This window comes from Gadus morhua, chromosome 4 (genome assembly GCF_902167405.1).
Source record: "Gadus morhua chromosome 4, gadMor3.0, whole genome shotgun sequence".
In the NCBI taxonomy this organism is placed as follows: Eukaryota; Metazoa; Chordata; class Actinopteri; order Gadiformes; family Gadidae; genus Gadus; species Gadus morhua.
Window position 1 is genome coordinate 35,222,401 of NC_044051.1, and position 12,807 is coordinate 35,235,207.

Sequence of the window (12,807 nt, forward strand, 5' to 3'; positions counted from 1 at the left end):
ATGCTGATTCATTTATGCTATTGATTATTTCATGTGTATACAGTGCCATTATGCTCCAAGCAAGATTCCTCACTGACAGCCATCAATCTAATCTTCTGATATAAGCTTAAACTGTTGTTGAACCCTGGTTCTTAAATTGTTGTGCTCAGCTTTCTTTTAAAAGATATCAGTCAGGAATAGTTTACCCTCAGCTTGCATCTTTTTATTCACTTTCTTTCATTTCTTTTTTGTGACCCAGATTTCCCTTTTTGGGGAAAAGACCTGACTAACGGGGGGCAAATTAGTGCTCCGGCATTAGCAGTCGCTCAACCCGCGATTCGCCTCATAACTGTTTTTGGGAATCCTCGTTCAGTGGTGAAATGAACCGATTTCTGTCAGCTGTAAGGATCAACAGAGGGAGACACATGGATTTTCCTCCCTTGGTCCATGTATTTTACGCATTTAAAAAGAAAATAAATCGAATCTTCTCACCCCCATTGGCTTACTTTACATTCTGAAGATAATTTGGGACTGTGGTTCCTTCCATATCTTTGGGTGCCACTTTGGTTGGGTCTGTTTTTGCTGCACCTTTACTAGCCAGTCTGCAAACTACTGTGTCTCTCTGATGATCAGTGAACTTCTCTGGCCACGGTCCCGTGTCCACTGGCACATGCTGGTCTGCAGTGCTCTCACTTTTTCCCCCTTCCTACTCTGTCCCCTCCCTTCACCTCCATCACCATCCATCACATGTTCTTGCTCACTACCTGCTAAAAGATGATGGTAGCCTCTGAACCAGCTTATAACTTAACATACAATAAAACAGGCCACTTGATGTTAGTGTTGATAAGCTGCTTTCAGTTTAAAGTTCAACAAAAGATTGTTTGGAATCACTTTGAGTTGCCACTATATGAGCTCACCTCGTCTCCCATCCTCAGTGACACCAGGAGATGAAGTGGGACCTGCCACTGCTTCCCCCTCTGTGGCTGCTCCTGAAAATAAGGCTCATGGGTTAAGCTCGGTTCTCTGTTTTATTTATTTAATACATATGTCAAATGACATTGTAGGTGTAATGCTGATTCATTTATGCTATTCATTAATTCATGTTTATACAGTGACATTATGCTCCAAGCAAGATTCCTCGCTGACAGCCATCAATCTAAACAAATAGAATCCTCATTCAGTGGTAGAATTTATTCATTTTTGTCCTGTCTTCCACTATTATAATTTTTATAAACAAAGTTAAGTCATCCATAATGTTGAAATCACTTCAGACCCTTCAGCGGGGACGTACCTGGTGGTTTATAGAGTGGATTTTCCATGGGCAGGCTGGTGTTGCTGGTCCTCACACGGGTCTTCAGCCTGCAGGAGAACTTTTCAGGGGTATCAGAACTGCTGATATTCTTCAGCTCGTCACCCTCGGTCCACTCTCCTTCATCTTCCTTCCATTCGTAGGAGACCGGTCTCAGATCCTGGGTGTCCGCGGTACACTTCAGAGCACAACTGACGTCACACAGCGGCTGGGTCTTTATACTGGGCGTCGGAGGGGGCCCTGGTCGGGTGAAAAGAACACAAGAACATCATTGTGTATCTGCACCCCTGAAGTACAAGGTCACATCTCCCCATGTCAGGAGGATAAAACCACACACTTTGTTTAACTTTAAGGATACTTTGTATAACTCAATCTCTATGAAATCTCTCTCTTATTTGTGCTTAGTGTTGCTCAGTCTATCGTTTCAAACTCGTCTGCAGTACGTAGAAAAGCTATAGAGGCTTAGTGAAGGACACCAGCCCCTCTCTCTATGGAGGGTTAAGTTCTGCCCTCACCCAGAATCTGCCTGCCCTCAAAAATGAAATTATTTATTTCATTTCTATGCACATTTGCGAACCGCGGGTAGAAGGTTAGGTTACATTTGGTCTGAAATCCTGAATATCCCAGCACTGCATATGCAGCCCAGCCACATCATCACCATTGGAGCACAAATTGTCAGTGCCAAATGATAAGATACATGCTCAAGAGAGACGCTGATTTGTTCTATTGCTATTTATTGACATTTGTAATTTCTTTCACTTCATGTTCGCTCGCCTCAAGACTATTTTATAACATAGCCTAACTGGCTGCACTACCGAGTACATTACTAATGAAGATCTAATACTGTCTCAGCGGTGAGGCTAAAAGCAAATGTCAGGCCAACTCTGGACAATAAAGTCCTATTCTATTCTAATGACTTGGTTGTATTTGAAATGAGATGAGATAAACCTGATTTCTTTGGGGCTCAGACCAATAGGCAGATATCCCCACCCCCCCCCCCCCCCCCACAGACACACACACTTACTGATGACTTTAACCTCATGAGTCCCGACTGTTCCAAGATTCGTCTCCACGGAGAACTGTCCGCTATCTGCCAAGGTCAAACGATTGATGACCAACCGCAGGGTTTGTGGATCCAACGTTGTGCGTCCTCTGAATGACCCATAGTATGTATGGCCGCTCGGATCCCAATCCACCACCAAGGCGGTGCCGTACTTCCACCTGATGCTGTTGATTGGTTGTTGAACAGTGGAAACGTCTGGCTCCAAGGTGAGCGGTGTTCCCACTTCAAAATATTTAGGTTCTCCTTGAGCTGCAACAAAAAACAAAAACTTGTTATGCAGAAAACTGGACAACATTTCGCAGTCTGCCATGCTTAGTGCTCATTGATGACAAACGTTGATTTGTGTGACACTAAAAGTCAGCAGGTGCAAAGAGGATGACCCACGCTGTCCGTAGCGTGGTGGCCGCCGACCTGTTTTTAATTTGTTATTTAATATAATAATAATCTTTCTCATTTTGAAAAAGAATCTGTGTTAATTAAATGTTAATTACATGAAAATAATGAATTTACGGTACTTTAGAAAGTGTTTCGAACTCTCCAGAAAGATATGTATATGCCGTTTCACGTTCAACGTTTATCGTTTGGGTCTTCCCGGGACTCCAGTTCATTCAGCCCAACCGTACTGGAATTTAAGCCAAGGGTTATGCCCAAATCCAATTCTACAGGAACTAGAATTTTGCAACACAATTATCTTCATATGACCCATATTTGAATACTGTCCCCTCATGACATACCTGGTGGTTTAGACTGGATTGTCCTAATATATATATCTATTAGTGCCGTCAAGCGATTAAAATATTGAATCGCGATAAATCACATTAATGTCATAGTTATCTTTTTTTCTATGCTAAATATCCCTTGATTTCTTTGTCCGATTAATTTTTCTCATTTAAATGCTCTTATCAACATGGAGAAGTGCATTGGCTTGTCTTGTGCAAATGTTTTTTTATTGATAACAACATTGGCATATACTGATCAAAACAGGATGATACAAAAAAAAAAGCCTATAGTGCAATTAAACGATGAATATACAAACATACTGCCTTGAACATAGCAGTCAGGCTACTGCTTATTTGTTTTTAGCCAAAAAACAAAAAAAATTGACGCCGTTAAAATTGGTTTGCGTCAACTCCGTTAATAACGCGTTTAACTGACAGCACTAGTATCTATACATAAATTAGGCCTTATTTATTATTATTAATTATTTTATTAAAATTTAACAAGAACATTTAACATTGAAGAACTAGACTGGGGCTGCTAGGGGCTATTTACAGCCCAATCTGGCAACACTGTAGCCTGGTCGCTTGCGACAATCGGGCGGCAGTCAAACGTCTTGCTTTCACAACGCCGCGTGGCTACTCGCCGCCCACTTGAACGCGCACAGATTTTGCCCTTCCGCTCAGCTTTCCCTGTGTTGAAACTTTCGGCAGCAGTGGCAGCAGCTGTTGTGCGGCAGCAGCGGTTGTGCGGCAGCAGCGGTTGTTGTGCGGCAGCAGCGGTTGTGCGGCAGCAGCGGTTGCCGGCAACTGCCCTTATAACCGCCTCGCTGCCGGAGGGTTCAGCGCGGCGGTGTGAAGGGCCAGGCGCTTTCAACAGCGGCTGCTGCTGCTGCGGCTGCTGCGGCCGAAAGTTTCAACACGGGGAAAGCTCAGCGGTAGGGCAAAATCTTTGCACGTTCACAAGGGCGGCAACCGCTTCCTGGTCTACAGCCGCTTTGTTAGCCGCCTCCCCTCTGCCGCACTTCCCTCATTGAAATGAATGGAGGCGGCGAGTTGCCGCGCGGCGGTGTAAAAGCAGCTGGGCGGTTGCCGCGCAAGCACCTGTTTTAAGTTAACGCGGAAGTCGAGCCAGACTGCAGCCTGCTTGAAAACCATCACTCATTATACTCAACTCCGTTAATATCGTTACATTAACAGTCAAACTTCGAACAATCTATACGATCACAGAGACGGAACAGATATAAACTGGCAGCGTAGGCCTACATGTTTGAGTATGAAATAGATTCAGACGATGTGTGTTCGGAGAGAGGAGCGGTTCAGTGTGATGTAAAACAATTACCTACCAGCCAGGACTCCCACGACGGCCGACAGCCAGAAGAAGAGGGTACTGGATAACTTCATGTTAACCAGATGTTAAACACGCAACAATAATACTAAAGCATTATAGTGGTGGGCAGAGTAGCTAAAAAATGTACTCAAGTAAAAGTACTGTTACTTTAAGATTATAATTACTCAAGTAGAAGTAAAAGTACTCGTAAAAATAATTACTTAAGTAAGAGTAAAAAAGTATGCAGTGAAAAGACTACTCAAGTACTCAAGAGTACAAGTACTGAGTTGCTCCGATTTATTTTTTAAATAAACAGAGCAACACAAACGGTACAAAATAGACACTAACAAAATATAAAACAGCAATGTTCAAATAAAGATAATGTAAATAACATCCTTTAAATAAAATAAATAAGGTCTTTAAAAATAAAATGTATAACCCTTGAACTAAAACAATAACAAATTAAATCTTTGCAAAATTAAATACATCAACCTTTAAATAAAATTAAAATAAATTCGGTTTATCCAAAATTATATTAATTAAAACCAATACACGTATAACTGTTAACTAACATTATTAACAAAGTACATCCATGGAATCAGCCGTTCAAAACCAGTCTGCATGAATCGTATGACAACTGGATGGCAGGGGATGCGGACAAGGAATACACCGCAGGGGAAAACATGAGAGCCCCAGTTCGCCGCATAGTAGCCTGGGTGCTTTTAAGCATGGAATTCCCTGTGGCCCGTTAACGTTTCGGGGGGCGCCGGGTCAACGTCGCAACCAATTCGGTTTTGTCTAGAGGGGAGTAACTGAGCGCCCCCTCCCGAAGTGGCACAGCCCAGGTCGGCCTTGAACTGCGATTGGTCAGAAAGACGTTACAGCTAATGACAACATTGAACTCCCATGCAGGCTCGAACAGAGTGACACACACACACACACACACACACACACACACACACACACACACACACACACACACACACACACACACACACACACACACACACACACACACACACACACACACACACACACACACACACACACACACACACACACAGTTTTTCACCCAGTCCGTATCCAGCTTATTTTCCCAACTCTCCCGATTACCACTCTGCGTTGTGCGTGCGTGCCTGTGCAGGCGTTATTCAATTGCCTCTAGGCCGCTTGTACCCGCGATCTCGTCCTTTCGGCCATCACCCAACCCTCATGACCATAGGTGAGGATAGGAACGAAGATCGACCGGTAGATCGAGAGCTTTGCCTTGCGACTCAGCTCTCTTTTCGTAACAACGGTGCGGTAAAGCGAACGCAATACCGCCCCCGCTGCTCCGATTCTCCGGCCAATCTCACGCTCCATAGTACCCTCACTCGCGAACAAGACCCCGAGGTACTTGAACTCCTTCACTTGGGCTAAGGAATATTCACGTGATAGAAATAGATCTCGCATGTAATAAAAGAAAAGATCTAAAAAAACAAAGTAACGACCGTCACGTAGCCAAATGGAACGGCGTAAAAGTACCGTTCTTTCTTCAAATATTTACTCAAGTAAAAGTAAAAGTATGTTGCAATAAAACTACTCCTAAAATTACAATTTATCCAAAAAGTTACTCAAGTATTTGTAACGGAGTAAATGTAGCGCGTTCCTACCCACCTCTGAGCATTAACAAGAAGGTCCACCGAGGGCATACACACAGCTTTCACAGAATGAGGAAGATGAAGTCGAGTCAATTTGTTTTTTTACAAACTCCACCACATGGTGGTTGCACAACCACATACACATCCTGCACACAGTAACACACGCAAACACACCCACACCCACACCCACACACACACACACACACACACACACATGTATTATCAGGCCCGCTGCTAAGCTTTTAGAGGCTCTAAGAATTATTTGTCATAAATTGGTCCCACACACACATGTCATCATAGAGTATAAAAATAACATCCTCAGCAGCCCCATCAGTAATATATAAAGTAAGATATAAAGGCCAAAGTAATATATACAACATTCCTAGCATTACAATATAATAACAACTGCAGGCTCCAAAGATGAAAGTAAATATGCACATGAATAAGGTATAAAAGGAAGTCATCAAAACAAACAAACCTCCACACAACTATTTTTCACACACCCAAAAACGACCTCAAAATGCAGTATTGTCCTTATCAGAATATTTTCCCTACACTATGCAGAACTGTAACAGTTGGATAGAAAGTCAGTTTATATACAAACATTTCAGCCAGTGTACCCTCAGGATGGCGGTATAGCGAGCACAGCTCAGAGTGGGTTTTACATGCACCACAATGATACCATTCCCAGATTCCTCCAATCGTTTCATGAATTTAAACATACGATTTCTTGAAAGTGAATGGAATGTGCTCACTCCTGCAGTGGCTGCCACTGCCCCCTCTTGGTAAGGATGCGCATAGCATCATTGTACGCAACTTTCAGCCTCTGCATGCCAGATCTTTTGTAGCTTGACCATAAATGGGCACAGTATAGCGGCTGCGGTAGGTATACAATATGCTTTGAACAGGGCTACCTTCACCAGTGGTTAACAAAAGCTGAACTTGCGGGCAGTGGTGTTTGCCTGGGTGTATAGTTTGCAGCAGGGGCGATTCTAGGTTCTGACTTTTGGGGGGGCTCAACCCAAGGAAGCCACAGGGGTCTATGAAGTATATAAAGTCCTGTCCACGATTTTTTTATTCCACAACCTTTATTTTCTTAGTTACTATGCTGTTGTATGTCTAAGCCAATAGCTGGCAGTGTCAGCTAAATAATGCAGTTCTGAACCACTAAAGTGATGAAAGGAAAAAAGACTGTTTGGATGAAGGAATAATCAATGGATGTGAACTGTAATAAAAAATTTGAGGTGCATTCAATTTCCTTTGTGTAAGTTTCACTCATAAATGACCATATTTCCCCCTTTTTTTATTTACACAGTTACTGAAACACATTGGTACAACATGTACTAGATTAATAATATATATATACCTACCACTATTTCGGCAGCACTAAACTATGTTGTCTCATTTTCAGGGACCCATACATTTTTATAAAACTTCTGATGCAAACAAATCTTGTTCTGATGCAGACAAAGGGTGCTAATTTTCAGTTTAAAAAAAAATTGTGGCATTATTTTATCAGCTGAGGGCGTTTTCATTGCCATAACAACGTGAGCTAATCAACAAGTAGGCCTACAACATGTTCTAGACCAGTGGTTCTCAATTATTTAGTCATTCCCCCCCTAGGAGACAGACATTTTTTCGCGCCCTCCCTGAATTGAAATAGCCTACTATTGAGAACCTGCTAATATTTATTTATTTAGATTAATAAAATTAGCGGAGATAACATCTGCAACAACTTAAAACAATTTCCAGGTTCAGTTTATTAACTCAATTTGTAACATTTAAACAAGACTGCTAAGTCTGTGTGGATCTCAAAACAGAGAAACAAGAGCAAATGATTCACTTGGGTTTGCATTTAATTACAAATATCTTTAAACAGTAAACATCGGTCCCTTGTCAGCTTCATCAGCTTATTCCCTTTCAAAAAAATAATATATGTTCATCTTTCAAGCATGAGTAAAGACACCAAGTCCATCTGTCTTTTTTGATCCACTTTGTAAGATCAAAATTCTTGTAAAACTTCTGACCCTTGGTATTGTGTTTAGTTAAAATAAAATAAGTAACTTATTAAAATAAATAAATAAATAAATAAATAAGTAAATAAGACACTAAGTCCCGTCCGACACCTTTTATCAGCTGAGGGCGTTTTCATGAGTCTCATAGTATTAGAACATGTTGTACTTGTTGATTAGCTCACGTTGATATGGAAATGAATATGCCCTCAGCTGATAAAATAATGCCAGCGTTTTATTTTAACTGAAAATTAGCACCCATGTCAACTGTTATAACAACCAGCTATGTTATAACATGACCAGGTAATAATAATAATAATCATGGCGCTGTCCGTCCTTCGTGAGACAGCCCATCTAGCGAGCAGTTCAAGAGGATATCAGTTGAAGCTGCATGTTGAACGGACATATTAAAGATAGTATTAACTTTCCTAGCAAACGTCTACTCGTTGTATTTCATATACAGAAAGAAACGTTACTGCTTAGTTTGTGTGTAAGTGTAAGAAAGGACAAATGCATACATAGAGGACAAACAGTGAGCAGAGGCCACCCACATGTTTGTAAACTGCTGCTTCTCCTAGTTTTTATCCAAAAGAGTTGACATCAAAATGTTCAGCTCCTTCTGTCACTCACGTTTACATCTGGAAGGGACGTGATTTAAAGTCTTAAGTTATTGGTTTGAGAGTCATGCTCCCCATTCATACACTTATATCATAGAAGCAATCTGTAATATCACATTTTTTACAACTTTTGGTTTACATTACATTCCAATTTATTTTTGCAGTATGGCATGGTCCACCTTACCAATCACAGAATTCATTGTTCACAAACCTATTTCAGTTTTATTTTCTGAAGGTTTTATCCTTTACATTGTAGAGTGAGTAAAACAGGAAGGTAGGATGGAGAAGGGAGGACATGGAGCATCTCTGTCATTCACTCACTCACTCACCAAAATATTTGTGATTAAAATGAAAAATCTGTGATTAAAATGAAAAATGAACCAGGAATTTAATATTTCTGATTCGGCCATGTAATCTATTAAGAAAAATGATGAAACAATGTGTAACTAGCCTTGAAATATCTGGTTTGCGGCTTTACTGAGATGAAGCCAAACACAGAATGACTTAAGTTAATCACAAACATCTTGTTTAACATTCGGATGCGATGTCTCTCTATACATTGTTTCAGCAGTGAGTCACAATCATTTAAGCTGCCGTTTGGCTTAAAGTCCAATCAACGTGTTCCAGGTCTTTGACATTCAGAGGCGGCCTAGTAGACAGCTACAATCACTTTGGGTGACTACTTAAAAAAAACTTTTACTACTTTCTTAAAAGAATTGCAGTGAGTCACAGTAATTTAAGCAGCCGTTTGGCTTAAAGGCTGCTTCATTGTGTCCCAACTGCCCTTCACAACTGAGTGGTAATTCAATTAACACTAAGCTTCACAGAGCAAGCAGTGGGGCACTTTTCATTGATTGTTGACACATACTGGTGAATAGCAAAAGCTATACAGGCTGTAACAGTAGCATTAGCTCAACGTTTGATCTAGACAGGACGACAAAATAATATAAAAATAATAATAATATAAAAACAGCAAGCTGTATGAATGCATACAAAAATCTGAAGCATCGCAAATACTTTGTAACAAAGGCCAATTGACTCCACCTGTGTGGAAAACAGGAAATCAGTGTCCACTTTCTGCTACGACCACGCGTGTGTCACAGCAGACATCCATGTGCCTGATCTTTGGTGGGTAATTTACAGATGATTCCTTGAGTGCAGCGACTTCATTGATCTTGTGGAGAGAAACATGGAGTGGTCTGCAGTCCCATCAACGTGTTCCAGGTCTTGGACATAAAGAGGCGGCCTATTAGACAGCAGTAATCACTTTGGGTGACTACTTTCAATCATTCATTTCCCCAACTCCCCATCCCCAGGGCCTGTGAAAGACACACAAAACGTGTTACCACTTAATTTCCATGTTTAGATAATTCAACAACTTGTTTCTCAACAAAGTATTTATTTTAAATCCAAATCTTAATCTAAACAGACTTTTTAATTACGATACCACGGAAGGAAGGCAACTGAATCAACGTCTTCCAGCCAGGTAAAAATACCAAAAATCTATAAACATGACCCTATTGAATTATTCTACTTTTATCGATCCCGTGCATGTCATTGATAGGTCTTGATGCGTTCTAATAGGTTTGACCGTTCTCCACTAGTTGCCCATTATGACAACAACAAAAAACAACAACAGAATAATATTGACATGATAATTCTGGCAAATACACCACAATCAGGGAAAAGACAGAGTGCTGAAAATCTAGCCATTTGTGCCATCCCAAGTAGGAGCATCCACCCCGTGTAAGGAGGTGATGTGTGTACTAAATCAACTTGTTGGGCTGGAGTTGAACTCTCCATCACACATCTGAAGGCTACGTTTACACGATGACGGTCTGAACAGAAGACGCAAAAGTGGCGTTGCGTCTTCACTTTTTATTCCGCGTTTAGACGAGCGTTTTCGGGAGGAAATCTGCATGCATACGGTGACGCAAAAGTGTGTGGAATTCGATTGGGTATGCATGCCAGGCTACTAGGTGGTGCTGTGATAGACTATCACACAACACCGCCATGTCTGAGCGCATGCGTAGAATCTTCCTTCTCTTATCCGTGCCGCAAAAACCAAAAAGATCCTTCTCTGTTCAGTAATACTATCTGTAAATATCCTGTACATTTTGTTGAAATACTCCTGTATGCTTGTTAGAGCTGCCAGAGCAGCTTGAAGGTCCCACGCATGGAAATAATCTGACATGTTTGTTTATTTCCTTGTACTGGCACATGTATGTGACGTAAACGCGTACGCGACGTGAGCAGATCTGAGCAGTGTTTTGCCTCTTGGCAGTTCAGACGGAAACGCTACGGCGGAGCGTATTCAACTTTTCTATGGCAAGCCATCCCCGCCAGAAAACGCCATCATTTAGACGCGGATCACCTTCATTGCGCCGTAAAAAACGCTGTAAAATGTAGAAAAACACCGTATTTTACGCCGTCATGCGCAAAAAAACACAGTTTTTCACGCCGCAATTAAGCCTTTCAAGAGCGCGCGTAAAAAGTGCCGTTTTGAACATCAAACCGCCCGTAAAATATGGCGCTTTTGTGCACATTACAACAGCGTAAAATACGGCGTTTCTCTAGTATGCTAATAATCTCCACCCTTCTTTTCTCTCAGCCAATGCATTTGAAGTGTTTGCGCCCAATCGCTGAACAAGACAAGCAGACCAAATCAGTTCAGCACAGATCTCCTCTCATTTGGCGTTAGTTGTAGCGTCATATAGATATATATATTAGTAAATACAGTTTCAAAGTTGTGATAACCGTGGTCCATACGATAGAGACACTTGCTCTGTAGGCAAAAGGTTGTTGGATCGAATCCATTTATTGTCCGATTTGTGCTTTTGTCAGATGGTCACGCTTTTATGTTCGCAATGCTTTTTAGTCCGCAAGTCTGTCCTCCTGTGTTATAAGTTCCAAATTCAGTTCCTTTTTAGTCAGCCAGCCAGATCATCTAGGTGTCTTGTTACACGCTTTATAAGTTAATTATATTTAAATTATTACAGCCATGGAGCCTTTATTTTCGTGGAGTTATCGTTACATCCTCTCTTGTTCAATCGATATAAATACACAGTGGAAAGGAGTGAGAGGGAGCCATAGAGAGATATGATGAACTGGGGAGCCAAGTAGCCTAACTGATAGGCTTAAGAGGCCCATCAGCCCATCATTCTTTCGAAACTTCGTAAAAAATGACAGTTTTTCCCAAAACTCCTCTTTACATGAACGCGCGTGCACTGCTCTAACAACGTTCAGAGGCTTGTAACAGTCTACTGAGTCTGACACAGTGCTTAAATGGGCTCTGTATGAGGGGGAGACGCAGGAATGTTGTTGGATTCAACTATTTGTGCATGGAAGCAAAAAAATATCCCCCCATCAAGGCCAACAGCAGAGTAGCCTACGAAAAGAATAGACTAATATGAATGCTTCAAATATTAAAACCCGATTGATTAGGCCTATAGGCCGACATATGCTATATCAGTCCTAATCCTGAACGCACCGTGCGTACACGCACGGCATTTTCCCCCAGACAGACAGACAGACAGACACTTTATTTACCCCAAACTAATTTTCATAATCCAGCAGGTTACACAATACAAATAATTCTTTCGCAAATACAGACAGCCTATACAGTAGGCTAATACAGCGCCCACCTCAGCAAAAGGTAAAATGTAAAAAGAAGATATAAGCTACATTTAAAATACAGATGCTGTAGCCTACATAAAAATACAGATGCCACATGAAATATGAAAATAGGATACAATGTATAAATATGCAAAACTAGAATATAACTAGGCTATAATGAGAATACTTGGTTACAGCTGTGCAATGACTATCCTCCTAAATTAATATTTTTTAGTTAGATGGAAAGATTTTTGTCCATGGAATGACCCTGTCACTTTACTGCCACACACACGTGTGTGGCAGTAAAGTGATGAGGTAGGAGAATCCGTGTATGGTTCGTTCTTTGAATATTCAGATTTAAAACAAAATCAGAACAAACAATTAACAGGATTGTTTTTTGGTTTTTCTGATTTGGTTTTGAAACTGAAAAAGGGCCAAAGGAATAAACAAATAAACGGCATTTGATTTTGTGTTTGTGTGTTGGTTTTTAAAACCCGAAACAGAAAAACAAATAGGGCCTACATAC

At 41.1% G+C, this 12,807-nt stretch overlaps 1 protein-coding gene across 1 annotated transcript in view; it reads right to left on the reverse strand.

The window, feature by feature from the left end:
• LOC115542259 (uncharacterized) overlaps positions 1-12,807 on the reverse strand; it is a 578,272-nt gene that overhangs the window by 450,852 nt on the left and 114,613 nt on the right. Inside the window, exons 10-12 of the mRNA XM_030354447.1 lie at positions 2,313-2,600; positions 1,271-1,528; positions 897-968 (exon numbers count right to left, since the gene is read on the reverse strand). Of these exons, the coding sequence (XP_030210307.1) occupies positions 897-968; positions 1,271-1,528; positions 2,313-2,600 (618 nt within the window). The remainder of the gene's footprint in view (positions 1-896; positions 969-1,270; positions 1,529-2,312; positions 2,601-12,807) is intronic.